Source organism: Bidens hawaiensis, unplaced genomic scaffold (genome assembly GCF_021521415.1).
Source record: "Bidens hawaiensis isolate Kalapana, Puna unplaced genomic scaffold, B.hawaiensis_p1.1 tig00030208_1, whole genome shotgun sequence".
NCBI classification, from domain to species: Eukaryota; Viridiplantae; Streptophyta; class Magnoliopsida; order Asterales; family Asteraceae; genus Bidens; species Bidens hawaiensis.
The window spans coordinates 84495-101668 of record NW_027495024.1 but is presented as its reverse complement, the minus strand read 5'-3'; the positions used below and the strand labels follow the sequence as shown (position 1 = coordinate 101668).

Below are 17174 nucleotides of genomic sequence, written 5' to 3'. Positions count from 1 at the left end.
AGCCGATTTAACACAAAGGCTCGCATTTGACAAACAAACCATTCAGGGAACAACAAAAAAGACGCGCGCGCTGGAAGACGGTCATTCTGTTCACACCGAACAAGATGATATTAGTGATGAGGAAGAGGTGCACAGCATGAAGAAGACGCGAGATACTCATGCAGGAGGATCACAGCTTCGCGCACACATGCACATAGCACCTGGAGCCAAAGCTGATATGGATTTATACACACCATACAACCCACAAGAGAAAGGGCAAGTGGACGTAACCACACCATATAGGCCAGCCATCTTGGTAAAACATTCAAAATTCGCTGAGCGCATTGCGAAGGCTCCCATCCAACACAAAACCAAGATGCCAAGTGGTTTAAGCAAGTACGATGGTACAACAGATCCAGATGATTTCTTACAAGGTTTTTATAACACTGGAAACTTAGAAAGCTGGACGATGCCAACATGGTGTCACATGTTTGCTCGCTGCCTCACGGGTGCAGCGCGTGTCTGGTTCTAAAGCTTGCCGACAGGACAAATCGAAGAGCTATTGGAAAAGTTCCAGGCTCACTTTGTACAGCAGCGCAGACACACGCGCGACCCCGATGACATCATGCACTGCGTACGCAGGAATGATGAAACCATTGAAGACTACATAACTTGTTTCAATCAGGAATCTCTTGCAATTGGAGGCATCACTGAACAACTCTTGCGCGTGGCCTTTATACAAGGTGCGCGCAGTGATCAACTCCGCAGAGCTCTCGTGAGCAGAGAAGGCATGCCAACCACTTGGGCTAAGCTTATGGAAGCATCGTGAGTCTTCGCACGAAATGAAAAACAAATTGCCCAAGACAGAGCAAGAGATAAAGGGCATCAAACAGGAGCACCACGCAACAATGAAAGGAGGGGCAAACAAAACTCCGTATAGTCCAGGTTGCAACAAACCAATTATTCTCCGGCAGAAAAGCAAGCGCAACAAAGTTCACCCCAACCCCAAAAAGACATTCTTAATCGCGGATAAGATGACAAGAAGGAAGGCGGCAGAGAGCCTAACAGACCTCTACCAAGAATATGGACTCCCCTCACCAAAACGCCTTCGCAAGTGTTAAGCACAGAGAATGTCCAGTTTAAAAACCCCAGGCCATTACTCCATAAGGGACCACCGAACAGTGGCAAATATTGTGAGTTTCACAAATCCACAGGGCACAGCACCGATGCATGCCATCATTTGAAGGATGCGATCGAAAAAGATGTGAAATCAGGCAAGTTGGCTCACCTGGTAAAAAATCCAAGACCAGAGAACGAACAACCAGACGGAGCCTCAGCCAATAAAAAATTCAAAAGAATCTGTGTAGCTGAAGGAAGAAGGCAAGGGCAAGGATCGAGGAAGAGAAGCGCGCAAATCCAAGGGGATTGGCGCGAGCAACAAGTAATCTTTCCAAGAATCAGAGGAGGCCCGTCTATCAGCAGTCCTCTAGTCATCACTGCACACATCGCTCATTATGAGGTGTCAATAGTCCTGGTGGACACCGGTAGTGAGTCAGACATCATGTATGAGCAATGTTTCAGGAAGCTGGATCCAGCAGACCAAGCAAGGCTCGAAGTTGTGAGTGCACCAATCTCGGGTGTCTCAAACGAAATTATTCACCCCTAGGTCAGATACAATTCGAACTAACTATGGGGGATGAGAAGCACAAGCGAGCTGAAATTGTCAACTTCCTGGTCTTGCCCACCACTTCATGCCATAGTATGATCTTGGGTAGAGGAACGATTGCCCAATTCAACGCCATACCGTCACCAGCGCATGGCGCGTTGGGGTTCCCAACACCAACAGGAGTAACATTTGTGTACCGAGATCATTTATGCGCAGTAATAAGTATACCTCGAGAGGGGAGAATGAAGCTTCCAGTGGCAAACAACGCGCCAGAGGAATGGATTCTCAACCCAAAATTCCCAGAACAAACAATCACAATCGGAGCTACGATATCAGATGACACAAGAGTGAGAATGAAAAGATTGCTCACAACGTATATGTCAGTCTTCGCGTGGCAACATTCTGATATGACTGGGGTTCTGCGAGACCTGGCGCAGCACTCTCTCAACACATTCAAGTCCGTGGAGCCAATTGCTCAAAAGAAAAGAGTCATGGGAGACGAGAAGACAAAGGCCATGAATGAGCAAGTAGAAGATCTACTGCGCGCGAATATCATTCGCCCAATACGATATCAAACATGGGTAGCCAATCCTGTGATGGTAAAGAAGAGCAATGGGTCATGGAGAATGTGCATTGATTGCAAGGACCTCAACAAGGCGTGTCCAAAAGATTGTTACCCCCTCCCAAACATTGACATGAAGGTGGACTCTGTGGTGCCGTTTAAGCTCAAATGTTTCCTGGATGCCTATAAGGGCTATCACCAAATTCAAATGGCACCACAGGATGAAGACAAGACTGCTTTCAGAACTGACAAGGGTGTTTTCTGTTACACAAAAATGCCCTTTGGTTTGAAGAATGCAGGAGCCACTTACCAAAGACTCATGGATGCAATTTTCAACGAGCAGATTGGAAAAAACTTAGAAGTCTACGTGGATGATTTGGTGATTAAAAGCAGGGAGGAAAAACAAATGCTCAAAGACATCGAAGAAACCCTTCGGCGCCTAAAGGAAGTAAACATGAAGCTCAACCCGAGCAAATGCACATTCGGCGTTGAAAAAGGGAAATTTCTCGGCGTAATGGTCACCAAGGATGGTTTCAAGGTGAACCCAGAAAAGGTGGAGGCTATCCTCGGCATGCCCTCACCATCCACCATGAAGGAAGTTCAAAAGTTGAATGGTAGATTGGTATCAATTAACAGGTTCCTAGCAAACCATGCAAGCAAATCTACCCCATTCATTAACACATTGAGAAATTGCTTAAAGAAAAGCCAATTCAAGTGGACGCCTGAGGCCGAGCAAGCTTTCAGTGAGATAAAAGAATGTCTGATAAATCTGCCTGCGCTCACAGCTCCACTACCTGGTGAAACTTTAACGTTGTACCTGTCAGCAGGAGAGCGCGCCATTGGCGCAGTATTATTGGTGGATCGCAAGGGAATTCAAACACCAATTTATTATGTAAGTCGGGTGCTGACAGATCCTGAGACGCGCTACACCATCATAGAAAAGTTAGTTTTATCACTAACGCATGCGTCGCGCAAGCTTCACAGATATTTCAATGGTCATCCTATTGAAGTCCTGACTGATTACAACATCCAGCAAGTCTTGCGACGTCCCGCGCTCTCAGGAAGGCTGGCAAAATGGGCGCTGGAACTAGGGGAGCACACGATCACCTATAAGCCTCGTCCAGCAATCAAGGGACAAGTCTTAGCAGATTTCATCGCAGAAATCCCTGAAGGAAAAGTCGAAGAGGCTCAGCGCGAAGTAGACCCTCCGCAAGCCAATAATGAAGAAAACGTTTGGAGATTATTCACTGATGGAGCTTCAAACAACGAAGGGTCCGGCGCAGGCCTCAAACTGGTGGATCCAGAAAATCATGAGTATACTTACGCAATCAGGTTGGATTTCAAGAGCACCAACAATGAAGCTGAGTATGAAGCCCTGCTGGCTGGTTTGCGCATCGCGCACAAGTTCGGAGTTAAAAAGCTAGAGGCTCATGTAGATTCATACCTGGTAGCAGCACAAGTCAATGGCCTTTATGATGCCAAGGAGAACACCATGCCTCTATATCTAGAGCAGGCGAAGAAACTCACCGAACAATTTGACTTTTTCAGAATCATACACATTCCGCGCAGTGAAAATAAGCATGCCGACGCGCTAAGCAAGATGGCATCAACCAGCTTCGATCATTTTGGCAAAGATGTCAGGGTGGAAGTAATGAGCAACCCGTCAATGGGAGCGAAGTCTGTTCTTGTAATTCATACAACACCTTCATCATGGATAACTCCAATAATGGATTTCTTGAAGGAGGGAAAGGTACCAGACGATCGCGCACAGGCGAGGAAGATAAGACACAAGTCGCAGAACTACGAAATGCTCGATGGTACGTTATATCGACGCTCTTATCTTGGACCACTCATGAAATGCCTAGACGCTGAGGAAGCAAGCTATGTGATCAGAGAGATACACGAAGGAATCTGTGGAATACATGCTGGCCCGCGCATGGTGGTCGCAAGGCAATGAACGCATGTTACTATTGGCCAGGCATGTACTTGGACGCGTTAAAAGAGATCCAAAAATGCAAAGCGTGTCAGAGTTATGCGCCAAATACCATGCGGCCAAAGAACAACTTGATCCCGGTGACCTCTGCATGGCCTTTCCACAAGTGGGCAATCGATATTGTGGGTCCCTTACCACAAGCGCCAGGGCGAGTAAAGTTTTTGGTAGTGGCAGTAGACTATTCACAAAATGGGTTGAAGCCAAGCCACTGGCAAAAATCACAGCCGAGACAATGAAGCAATTTATTTGGAGCCACATCGTATGCCGTTTTGGCCTGCCCATGGAAATCGTGAGCGACAATGGCAAACAATTCACTGACAGGAAGATATCCAGTTGGTTCAAGGAATTGCACATCAATCAGGTCTTCACTTCAGTATACCACCCTCAAGGGAATGGCCAAGTGGAACGCGCGAACCAAAGCTTGCTAAATGGGCTGAAGAAAAGGTTGGAGGGAGAGTCCCATGCATGGGTCGGGGAGTTACCTAATGTCCTGTGGGCGCACAGGACATTAAGTAAAACCAGCAATAGCGAGTCCCCGTTCAGCCTAACCTATGGAACAGAGGCTATGATTCCAGCAGAGATTGGATGTCCATCCTATAGAGTGCTCATGATGAGTAAGACGGATAACGAGCAAGAAAGGAGGTTGGATCTCAATTTACTTGAGGGACGCAGAGAGGCGGCTATCATCAGTGAAGCCAAATACAAGAAAAAGCTAGAAAAATACTACAATCAGCGCGTGAAAGAATGCCACTTCAAGAAGAATGATTTTGTTCTTCGGAACAATGAAGCTAGTCGCGCAATACCCCCGGGAAAGATGTCTCCCAACTGTGAGGGACCTTACCAAGTCTCGGAAGAATTGGGAAAAGGCGCATACGCTTTAAAAGATTTAAATGGAAAGAAGATCCCGCGCACATGGAACGCAGCACAACTTAGAAAATGTTTCATGTAAAAGTTGTCAAGTTTGTAATCAAGGCTTTTTAAGCCATTACGAATAATGATACGCTCTACTTTTTCTTAATATGCGTTCTATTACCTTTTGCATACATGTTTCACACTTCCCTTTATTAATTTTGAGCAATATGACAACATTGTATTGACATCAAACTAAAAATAAAACGAAGTAAAGCATACATGCGCGAGCTTCAAGCTCAGACGCGTTAACGAGTTTTAACTCTAAAACGTCAGGGCCTTAGCCCAATAATATGAGCCTTAGCTCAAATTACTCATAGCATCCATCCTACATATTGCGCAGCTGGACCATAAAAATACCTAAGCACAACTAAGGCAAAGCACATGCCAAAGCATAGTTGTTAAGGTCTCAGGTCGGGGCCACGCATGGGATTATAATGGATATAGGCAGAGTAACACATACTGACACGTAAAGGCTAAAAAACTCATTCATAATTCCCTATAATAAATGCCCGATAACGTCGCGCAAAAGAGGAATAATGAAATGCCAAGGCACGTGTCAGCATATCCAGAATATCGCAAAATAACTTGAAATATGACAACTGTTAAGGATTAAGTAAAAATAATTTCCTTACAACCTTGTTCAAGTTTCAATGTGTAAGCATACCTTATATTCAACAAGCACACACATGCAATATAAAGAGATGAATTGGGAATGCGCAAGATGCGAATAAGGGAAAAACAAAATTTCATTCCGAAACATAGAAGTTTACAAATTTACAAATGATGAGGTAGAAACTACAAACACAAAAAAAAAACAAAAAAAAACAAGAAGGGCTTTTCAAGTCTCTATGTTAATATCAGCCTCTTCATCCTCCTCATCATTATTTCCTCCCTCAGCATCTGGCGCAACCCGCTCCTCGTCATCTCCAAACTTACCATAATCAAGCTGTTCGTATTGAATATAGTCGTCTTCTTCATGATAGCGTCAGGAGTAGGTCCTTTGGCCACGCCAGAGCCGCTGGCAGAGGTAGCATTGCCCGCGCCATCATCATTGCCACCGGTCCCTTCACATTCATCAAGTAATTTCTTTAAAGCGCCAAGATCGGGCTGGTCAGCAAGCGCGGCTATCTGCAAGTCACAAGGAACAGTATAAGTACCAAAGATTATGAAAATAAGTCAAGTAAACTCATTAAGGTTAAAATACCTGCTCAAGGATGGGAATTGGAGTATTCAAGTACTTCTCCCCCACCTCAGCCATGTCAGCGCAGACAGCGTCGAGCTGATAAGGGTAGTCGGATGGATTCTTCTTTAGCATGCCATATTCATAACCATCCTTAAACCCCTCAGCCCGACCCACCAAGCGCGACGCCGCATTACAGTCCATCACAAGGGTCTGAAACTCGTCTGAGTATTTCATGGCATAAGCGCAACGAGTCACACCCTATGAAATCAGCCATTGACGGTCCTGCGCGAGGGAAGAAACAGACGTCTCAAGAGCGGGGATTTGAGAGTTTAATAACTTAACAGTTTCCTTGACTTGTTCTAGCTCTTCTTTGTCAGACGCTGCTAGCCGCCAAGGCTTCATTCTTTTCCGCTCGCGCAGCATCGAGCTCTTTCTTCAGGCGCGCAACCTCAGTCTCCAATAAAGATTTTTCAGTATTAACCTGCGCAATAGTTTGGTCACGCGCCTCCACTGCCAACTCCAGGTCACGCGCTTGACGCGCGTACTTGGCCGCATCTGCCTCTGCCACTTGCAGTTTCTCCCGCGCAGCTTGCAGCTCAAGCCCGCGCTTCACAAAAGCAGCGTTGGAACTTGCCCGGTTCTCGCTAAGTTCTGCTTGGAGTTTCTCAGCTTTCTCTCGGGCATCAGAAAGATTCCAAGCAGAAATCTTAGCCTCTTGCTTGGCCTCCGCAAGGGCATCACGTACCTTTATATAATCATTGCGACGCTCTTGGGAGGCAGCAAAAAACGCAGACCCAGCAAAAAGGTGGTCATTAAGCAAATCCACGCGAGCGCGGTCCTCTTGAAACCTCCTTTCAGCTGGAGGAACAGAGTGAGCCCAAAAGTCTTCACATACGCCCAAGGATTGGAATGAGCTCTCTTCAGTGATACTCCAGCTCGGGCGGTATATGTGATCGGCTCCCTACAAACACAAAGCAACGCAAAGAAACGTTTTAGTTATCTAAACACTAACTTGGAAGTCTGCACAGCGGAGCAAAATAAACTTATACCTGAGGAGAACCGGCAGAAAGATTAGCGCCAGCTGATGAGCTCCTGCCTGCCCCATGAGAAAAAGGCTGCGCCACGAAATCTCGTGGCGCTATAGGGCTTACGCGGCCACCATCAGAATTTTCAAAATTAACCTCCTCATCATCCTCTATAACAGGTCTCTTCTCCTGCGACTTGGAAGAATCAAAAATAGTCTCACGAGGAGGGCTGCGCGCAGGAGGAGGTGAGGGAGGTCTTGACGCTGTTAGAGCAGCGCGAAAAATAGTCTCCTACTCCTTAGTGATCCCAATGAGGGGAGATTCAGTACTTGTTGGAGCAGGAGCAGAAATAACGGCGCCAGCGCTAGCAGTGCCACCAGCAGCTTGTGTGCCAGCTATAATTCCTATGAAAAAACCAACAAGGAGAAATGATTCATGACTTGAACTAAAGGAAAAAATAAGACAATCAAAGCGCAATAAATACCTTGGCGCACCGCAGTCCGCGAATTAAGCATCGCCATGAAGTCCATTTTCCCCCTTTTTGAGGGCAAAACAGAGGACTTCAAAACAACCTTCGGCATAGCCATGGCACCATGCTGCGCCTGAGGTTGAGCCACCAACGTTGCCGGCTCTACAAACATTTGAGTGAACAAAGCTTCATTAATAACTCTATCGGAATCACGCTCATAAAACCACAAAATATAAACAAAGTATACCTGTTGGAGAAGACGAAACAGCAGGCGCAGCACCGCTTCCCTTGTCCGCCGCGCGCAGAGATGAGGTGGCAGCACCATACCTCGTGTGGACTGGAGGATTGCCCACACCTTGAGGCAAAGAAGACGAGGAAAACTTGGAAGTAAAACCCTTGGTTTTCTCAAGTCCCTTCACTTGAGTAGGAGGAAGATTCTGGGCAACAGAGGCATCATCTTTTTTCTGTTTTTTACTGGCCCCTGCGCCAGTCTTGCCTTTAGCCTTGCGCTTGAGTTTTCGCGCTTCAGCTTCTTCCTCCTCCCTTTCCTCTTCCACAGGCTCCAACTCATAATTAGCGAGCGCATCTACAATACGCGCAACAGAATTGTTAAAACCAAATTTGGTATTCTAAGGGCCTAAACACAAATACAAGGGCTTACCAGGCGCATCGCTGTCAAAGCAAAATTCTAAGTCGACAGGGATGAACATATCATCGAAGCGATCAGGGAAAGCAACTTCCCCAGCGTTCAGGGCGACATAGCCACCTTCTGTATGCTCGTCATAGGCGGCGTGGATGTATTCCTTGCGATCTGCATAAAACAAGACAAGTGATATCAGCAAAACGAATTATACTCGCGCAAAATTAATGCAATGAACAAACAACCCACCTAAGCCGTCAACATGGATGACAGGCTCAGTCTCGCTGTCAGTCCACCTCTTGCTCATACCAACCCCCACCAACGCTTCCTCGCAAATATTCTTGGCGGGGGATGGTTCAGCAGTTAATTTTTTAACCCACTCGCCAGATAGATTCTTAAGAACGTCATCATCCGCGGGCGCAAAAGTAATCGCGCGCACGGTCATACGAATGAGAATAACACCAGCCTTGATATAAAAGAATTTTTCAGCCCAGTAATGAAGGCTTTTGAAGGCAACAGTGCAGCACTTAACCTTCTGACTGCGCGGTGTGAATGAGAACCAAGAATCTTGGATTTTCGGCTTATAAAAATATTGAAAGCGCCGAGGGGTGGGCTCCTCGCGCTGAGCTTTGCACATGAACTCAAAATGAGTCATGCGCACTAATCCACAGGGATGGACTTGAGATATATGAATCCCGTAAAATTGGAGGAGCACACCTATAAACTTCGTCATCGGAAGACGAAGATTACAGTGGGTGAAAAAGTGAGAATATAAAGAGATATAGCCGGCGGGAGGATCCGCCGCCGTTTGCCCGGTCGCCGGGAGCAGACAACCATACTCAGGGAGAAAACCCTGAGAGGCGACGAGATTATCAAAATCAGGTTGTTTCAACTTGCAGGGAATCTCATCCCATCTCTTCACCGCCTTGTTCTTCCCTCCCTCCTCCGACGAGGCCTCAGCAACCCGAGTACCCTTGCCGGTTTTCTTCAAAGTAGACATAACCACTGATTTTACACGGCCTTTACTAGGGGAAATTGTGGTGTCTGGGTTATCAGACATACAATTGCGAATCGAACAATATGGTTACTTTAAGCGCGGAATTCAGGGACAAAGACGAAAGCTCTTAATCGGAATATAAATGATAGGCAAAAGCTCTGAAAATGACAATTGAGATGAAGAAAAAACCGTTCAAAAGGTTTGGTTTTATAGGCCCAGGAGAGAGAGAGAAACAAGTAATAATCAGATCTACGCTCACGCGCCCCCACTCGTAGGCGTAGGTCAACATAAGCGCGACACGTGTTCTTGACACTGTATGAGGAGACGTGAAAAGCCACTGTAGCACCTCGAGCACACGAAAGGTCTGACACATAACGTCTCCATCTCTGATGCATGTCAACGCCAACCAACCACGTGCATTGACGATTTGTTTTAACCAAAGGGATGGAATTTCGCGCAACGCGGGTACAAGAAAAGAAAAAGAAAAAACAAGCCCTATTGAAAAAGCAAACTATTAAGTCTAATATCTATCTTACCTCGCTCGCGCGAGACAAGACACACATTAGACTGGGGGGGCTTGAAGGGGTATGCACCCGCCTTAACATCGAGCGGGGCGGGTCAACCCACAAGATATAGACAAGAGGCTTGAAAACCTATGCGCAAGCGCATGGATGTCATGAAGACACAAAGCAAAAACCTATGCGCAAGCGCATGAAACATCTGCGCGTGGCGCACATCACATATGCACACAACACACACATTTAGTGTGAGAATAAAGAGAAGACCCTGCGCATCCCTGGGATAGGCGCATAAAGGCCGCGCGTAAGCGACACACAACAAATGAGACAATAGTCTAATCCAAACCAGGATAAGGACAACCATGATTGTACTCATCAGACAACCTTCCAGAAGGTATCTTTTAAGGAATAAAGAATGTGCTGATGTTGACAGCTGCCAATGAAGGGTGGACAACTCAGCAAAGCCCATGTGCCACCACGTGATGGCACATGGGTCAGGTGAAAGACCAGAATAATCAATGAAAAAGCACCAGGTGTCCTAAGTACACGTGGCGCGAAGCAACAGGAGGAGGCCAAAAAGGCCCCAATTGGGTCTGAGCCAAATCATTTGAAACCCTAATACTATAAATACCACACCACCTCCACAGTTGGAGGCAGGGCAAGAAAATATACTCTAAGTCCTTTACTCATTTTACATCTTGATGATCCTCTCCTACAATATCTGATTCTCACACCGGAGGGTTACCCAAAAGAGGACTCCTCTGTCCCTTTCTGAGGGGTAAGCTCACGGTACTGTTCGTTTTGTAGGTGGAAGAACTCGTATTATGGAAAACCATCGGTGATATAGCACACTCGTACCCGAGGAACGTAGATCGTATACAAGTAAGTCGATACACGCTTCTTCAAGTATATATATAAATAATAAGTTGTTAGTAAATATTAAGGTTTGAAATTTATAATAATGAGTTTATGTACCAGTGGTATCCTCCAACTTTTGTTTAGGGAGGAGAGTGACTGCAGATTTGGAACTTTTTTTTCCCGGTGCTAGTGGGTGTTGTAGCTACTGCTGATGGAGCGGGCGTCTTGATGATAAATGAGTTGTGGGTTCAACGGTTTTCGTCACGAATTGCATGTTGAAAAGCATCGGGACACTTTTTATTGAGAAATGGGGTTTCCAGGGACCTTCGGGTTGATACACACCCTTGCTCTTATCATGTCTTAGTTAACAAGTAACAAACATACCATCTTATCATCACTTACAATATATAAAAGACAACCCTACAACAATTCTCCTTTTCATGGTCTGAACAGACTCAAAAACCAAATGACATCATAATTAATTTCAAAAAGTAATCGAATATTTTACAAAATTTACATAAATAAGCCAATCCGTAGGTTTTTGGATGTCACAACATTCAAACCTGAGAATGAGACAACTTGGGAGTTAAAACAAACATCTCGCAACTATGAGCATCAACGGGAACACCAAATGATGCAACCGCATCCGCCACCACATCTTCGTGCTGTTAACCAAGACACGTCATTAGTTTCAAAATCTGTGATGAAACCCGAGACACCCCGTTTACTTGAAAACGGGTCGTTTTGGGTAAAAATAACTGAAGTTTTCAATGCTAACATTTCGGTTTGGACTTAAAATGAAAATTCATACCTTCCACAAATCTCGTATTGAAACGCTGACGGAGGACTCCAGCCCGAGACTAGCCCATGAAACTTTTATTGTTCCGACTTCAGAACATCGGTTCCAGAGAACAACCGCAAAACGGTTTCCAGATAACGGGCCAGCCCAAACCTGAAAATAATAAATTAATATCAAATAAACCATTTTGTTGAGTCAAGTGAATGCATCTAGCTTTATCAGAAAAAGACTAGATGTGCAGCAATCTTGGCCCGTTTACTTGTTTATTCAGTTATTTAAAGTTGACTAAAAGCGTTGCGGGTCAACGCTACGTGTACAAAGATGACCCATTACCCAACCCACTTAACAAAGCACAAAAGTTGGGAGGACCTGGAGACAGCCATCTGTTCCTGTAACGTTGACTTTTCTTCCCTGAATTCCAAGTGGATCTGCAATAAAATTAATTAATTATTTATTAAGACACTACACTATACTATAATTACACGACTTGATTCTCACAGTTAGCACGTTGATTTGTTAACTTTCCCCATATATATTTGTCTAAAACCACAAACCCTAAATAAATAAAAAACGACGGTGCACAGGTTGTATCATAGTCACTTAGTATGCCGCGAATCTCGTATAGTGGGTTCAATTCTCGAACCAAGAACAGCAGCCGTCGATTCAATTGCAATTGGTGGTATGTTGTTCCTATCCAAGCTGGTAGTCGCTCCAGTTAAACCTAAATTCGATTGGTTTCAGATTTGAGGCGCCAAAAAAGTAAGCTGGAATTCTGGAAGGAGACGTCGATCCCAACCCTAATTAATAGCTAGTTAGCTGCCACACCAATCAATCAATTAAGCGCATAATTAATCAATTAATTTCTTTGTTTGTTACTGATTTCTTGCAATAAATTGGTTTCAATGGCATCTCCAACTTCTCAAATGGCTTTTGGAAGTCAATCCCAAAAATCAGTTGATGAATACATCGACCTTAAGGATGAGTTTCTTCCGAAATCAGAGAAGGATCCATCTAAGCCACTTTTGAATGAAGTTTACATTCCATGGTGCCGGTAACAGTAAACAGTCACAGGTTCACCAGCACTTACACCAGAATTCACCTTCATTTCTTTGGGGCAAAAAAAAAAAAAAGAAAAAAAGATGCTCAGCGCTACTTAGAGATAGAGGGCTGTAAAAGAAGCTGAAAAATGCTCAAGAAATTCAGTTTTATCCTCTCGTGCACCAAGGCATTGCAGATACTGTTGGCGAGAAACGTGGTGATATTTAAGAGTCGCAACGCAAGCCGACGCCGTCACTATGGATGCAATTGATTGGTGGGGTATGTACTGCCGGAATTAGCCAAAGTAGCAATAAAGGTACTTTCCCAACCAATTAGTAGCTCTTCGACCGAGAGAAATTGGAGTACATACTCCTATATCATAGCAGAATCGTTTAAATTCCAAGAGAGTGGATAAACTTGTGTTTATTCACTCTAACATTGGACTTCAATCGCGTTTTACGGAATCTTATAAATCTGGCCCACACAAAAAGTGGGATATGAATCCGGAAAGCACATACATAGAAGGCTCAAGTGCTAGATTGGAGAAAATGATGTGGGAAGATCTTGATGACGAAGGGGTTGAAAACGGGAGAGGAAAAAGGCAAGATTAGAACTTTTCTGTTTTGTAACTTTGTTTCACTGTTTTAGTTTTGCAGATTATGTTTTGAAAGTTTTTCATATTATGTTTTGATTTTTGTAACTTATTTTTCTGCTTTGTAACTTTGTTCTTGTACGGTAGTACATTAACTATATTAGTAATGCAGATTTTGTTTTGTAGTTTGAACCTCTTCCAGATTCTGTTTGCATTACAATAGGCATAAGAATATATAAGAAGACATATATCGAACCGGACTACTTGGTACACCGTACCGAAATGAACCTACCCCCCTCTGTACCGAATTCGTCTAGCCTAGCGAACCGCATACCCTCACCGGAGCATTCCGCGACTTATGTGACCATGGGTTGTATTTTCTCAGAACAGAACCTTAGTACCGGTTCAGCCCTGATTTTAAATGAAAACAGGCTGAACTGGACCGTAAAAATCCTACTATTTAATATTTTTGTGACATTTTTACCGTTTTGTCATTTGACACTTTCTTTCTAAATTTACCTGTTTGACCCGAACCAAACTGAACCTTTATTAATCCAGGCCCTTCTGACCGAATCTATTCTCACCCGGACCCAGGAATAACCCGTTCCCAGACCCAGCACGTCTATTTTGCCAAGTCTACTATTTATTTATGAACAAAAAACAGAGTCGAGATTACCTTGGTTTACTGCAATGACTTCCCTATTGCTTAGGATTTCAAATGTTTCTGCAGTCATATTCCGGACATCACATCCTATGAGAAGTGGAGCCTACACAAATTTAAAAAAAAAAAACATGATATTAAGCTATGTGTGGCAGCTTTTGACACCACCCGAAACACCACATGTACATGAAAGGAATCAGGTTTTGGGTTGTCATATCCATTCCGTTCTAACAAAAGGGCTTTCGTACTTGCGTTCTGGTTGACCAGTTCAAATTGTTTAGCTAAGCAGGTCGACCCGCCAATCTGTTTACTTGCTAACCCATTTTTTACAACCCAGCAACCCCACTAACAACCATCAATTTATTAGATAAATGGGTCATGTTCGTGTTACAAGATCTTAAGTGTGCACGCGTTAGGGATGAACAATTCAACCCGCCAACTCGACACCATTGACAACCCTATAATTGCTAAGGTAATCTCACTCCAATTATATCGAATCTCAAATTTATAGACACCACCTTCATTAAAGCCCATATGCTAAAATGTGACCGGTATTCCAGATAACTCATGCCTCCATTACCAACTTCTAACATATCCGGATCTACAATAAACGGTAAATAAACAAATAATCCAATCTCATTAGTGGTTTTATTGTTTTGTTTTAGCATTGATGAACATTCTAGAACAGTTTTTCCCACCATTCCATCCACCCGGGCCCGCATAGGCTGCCCATTTGTCATTCAAATCAGCAATAGAAGTCATACTGCAATAGAAATTAGTCAGTTAGTTAATAAAATAACTCAAGTTAACCACTTAATAACTGTCACAAAAAGTTTGAACCTTTCCCATGTGTCGGTGATGTCATCAGTTGTTCTCCAACTATTTCCAACATTGCCTGCCCATAGAGCGGGGTCATCCTCACCCCTATCAAAGAAATAACCGGTTAACGGGTTTGACCGTTTTAACATGTGAAAACACAAAGTGTTACCATTCACAAAGGGAATAAAAGATTTTCCTTCCAGTTGAATTCAAAGCATCCCGCATTGGTGGATATCTATAAACATGAATAAAAAAAAGTAACAAATAACATTAATTAGAGAAAATTCAAAGAAAATTGTGATTTTTAATAATTACATTACAAACGTTAATATTTGAGAAAATAAAGAGTTTAGCGAACCAAAACCTGTCAATCGGCTTGATACCAAGGTTATAGCAGTTGTCATATTTCAAGTAATCCACCCCCTAAACAAAATCCCAAAAAGAGTTATGGCACAATTAACAGTTTAATTTTTTTTTTTTTTATATTATGAACTTTTTTACAACTTACCCATGAAGCCCAAGTTGCTGCATCATCGTTCTCATGGAAAAGTGAACCGGGTCGTACTTGACATGTAAAAACGCTAGAAAAATTAAAAGAATTGATTAAAAAAGAACAGTTTTTAGGGTAATTACTCTTTAAACAAAGTGTTTTGATTTATTTTTACCCCGCAGAAGAATAGATACCGAGCTTGAGATTCTTGTTGTGAACATAATCTGCAAGAGCCTTGATTCCAGATGGAAATGTTTTCGAATCCGGAAACAAATGACCCTGCAAACGACACAAAACCGAAATGTGTGTTAAACATATGAACCCGAATACCAAAAGGATATTCACAGGTTGACCTCAACATGACCCGTTTAACCTGACCTTTTTTCCTTCACATACATATTTAAATTTACATGTTTGCAATAGAACAGACAATTGTACATAACACACTTTCATTTTATTTATAGATCTCACCTCAACTTCTCTTTTTAAGTTTAAAATTCGACAATATGCACAACCAATTTAATTTATGAAAACACATTTAAAAAATAAATAAATAAAAATAGGTTAAACGGGCCAACCCACGATCCCTCCGAACAGGTTCGCAAGTTTGACCTGAAACTGACCCGAACCCGGTTATGCTAAATCCAAACCCGTGAATTTCATGTTCAGCAAAACCATTGAAAGCATGTTTGTAACTTTAGAGCTAGCTAGGGGCGAATCCGGTGCTTACTGCTGCACAACCTTTGGATGGTTGACTTGAGATTTATGTTAGGTGTTTTGTTTAAGGATGGTTTTCTGTTTAGTTTCCATAAATAAAGATAGTAGCAAGATGTTGTTAATTGCATACAAGTGTATTTATTCGTTTATGACCGACCGACCGACCATAGGCCGTTTAACGTTCATTTTGACATGGTACGAGAGGTAATTGTATACAAGTAGAATCGGGAGTTGCCTTTATGTCACGAGTCAGTGCTTCCCAACAATCATCTGTAGTATTTAAGGAAGGAAGATGAATCAGACACAACCCAACCAGCACCATTAACAGAGAACCAATAACATGTAAATAATAATAGATACCATACCAATATTGACATAATTATAGCCCAAATCAGCCAACCCAGTTGAGATAAGTGCATCAGCTATCATAAATAATAAATATAATCAATCAAACACACACACACACACACACACACGGGTGGTTCCTCACTTAATAATCAAAATCCAAAGTTACCTGTTTCCTTAATAAGAGTTTCGTTTATGTTGCAAGCAAAGAAATTCCAACTATTCCATCTGTTTCATTCATTCATTCATAATCATATGTCAAAGTCTAAACCAGATTATTAAAACAACTATGAACAAATATTATTTATTACCCCATTTGAGGAGTTTGGGCTAACCCATTGGTGAGCTGAAGCAATCCATACTTGGAGTTATCAAAAATATTGACCCAACCAATTGGATTATTATTATTATTATTATTATTATTATTATTATTATTATTATTATTATTATTCTGAATGATCGGATGCAATCTAGCTGATGCAATTGAAAGAAACACTGTTGCTAATAGTATTAATATATCTGCCTTGTGATCCATACCCATTTGCACAACATTTCATTGAACTTGAGTTCATAAATCTGGATTTATAGTTAGATTGGACAAAACAGATGAACTCGCCAGAATATTCCGAGGAGAAAAACAACACGTGGGTTGTAGATTATGCTTAAGTGGTTGTACTTTGGATAAACCTTGATTAATTTTAAATTATCTTGATCGTTCACGTGGATAGTGACCAATGATCCGAACATCACTAAAATAATTTACACGTCACACTTCTCATATTAAACTAGCGGAAGGGTACGCACGTTATCATTTATCTTCTCGTATAGTGTTCGGTGTGGCGTGTGATGTGTTATCAATGCGGACGTGCTGCACACCAACATATTGACACATAAAGTAGATTTGCGGGTTT

The 17174-nt window shown here is 43.0% G+C and overlaps 1 protein-coding gene across 1 annotated transcript; it reads right to left on the bottom strand.

Moving 5' to 3' along the window:
• Window positions 1-11166: 11166 nt before the first annotated feature.
• Window positions 11167-16815, bottom strand: LOC143580050 (alpha-galactosidase 3-like). The gene is made up of 15 exons (XM_077063190.1): window positions 16575-16815; window positions 16433-16491; window positions 16284-16340; window positions 16154-16188; window positions 15377-15480; window positions 15220-15292; window positions 15076-15134; window positions 14881-14946; window positions 14733-14816; window positions 14591-14655; window positions 14411-14493; window positions 13908-13998; window positions 11971-12029; window positions 11614-11754; window positions 11167-11467 (listed from the first exon to the last, which is right to left on the bottom strand). The coding sequence occupies exons 1-15, from the start codon at window positions 16802-16804 to the stop codon at window positions 11360-11362; spliced, it is 1314 nt and encodes a 437-aa protein (XP_076919305.1). The 5' UTR covers window positions 16805-16815; the 3' UTR covers window positions 11167-11359.
• Window positions 16816-17174: the final 359 nt, after the last annotated feature.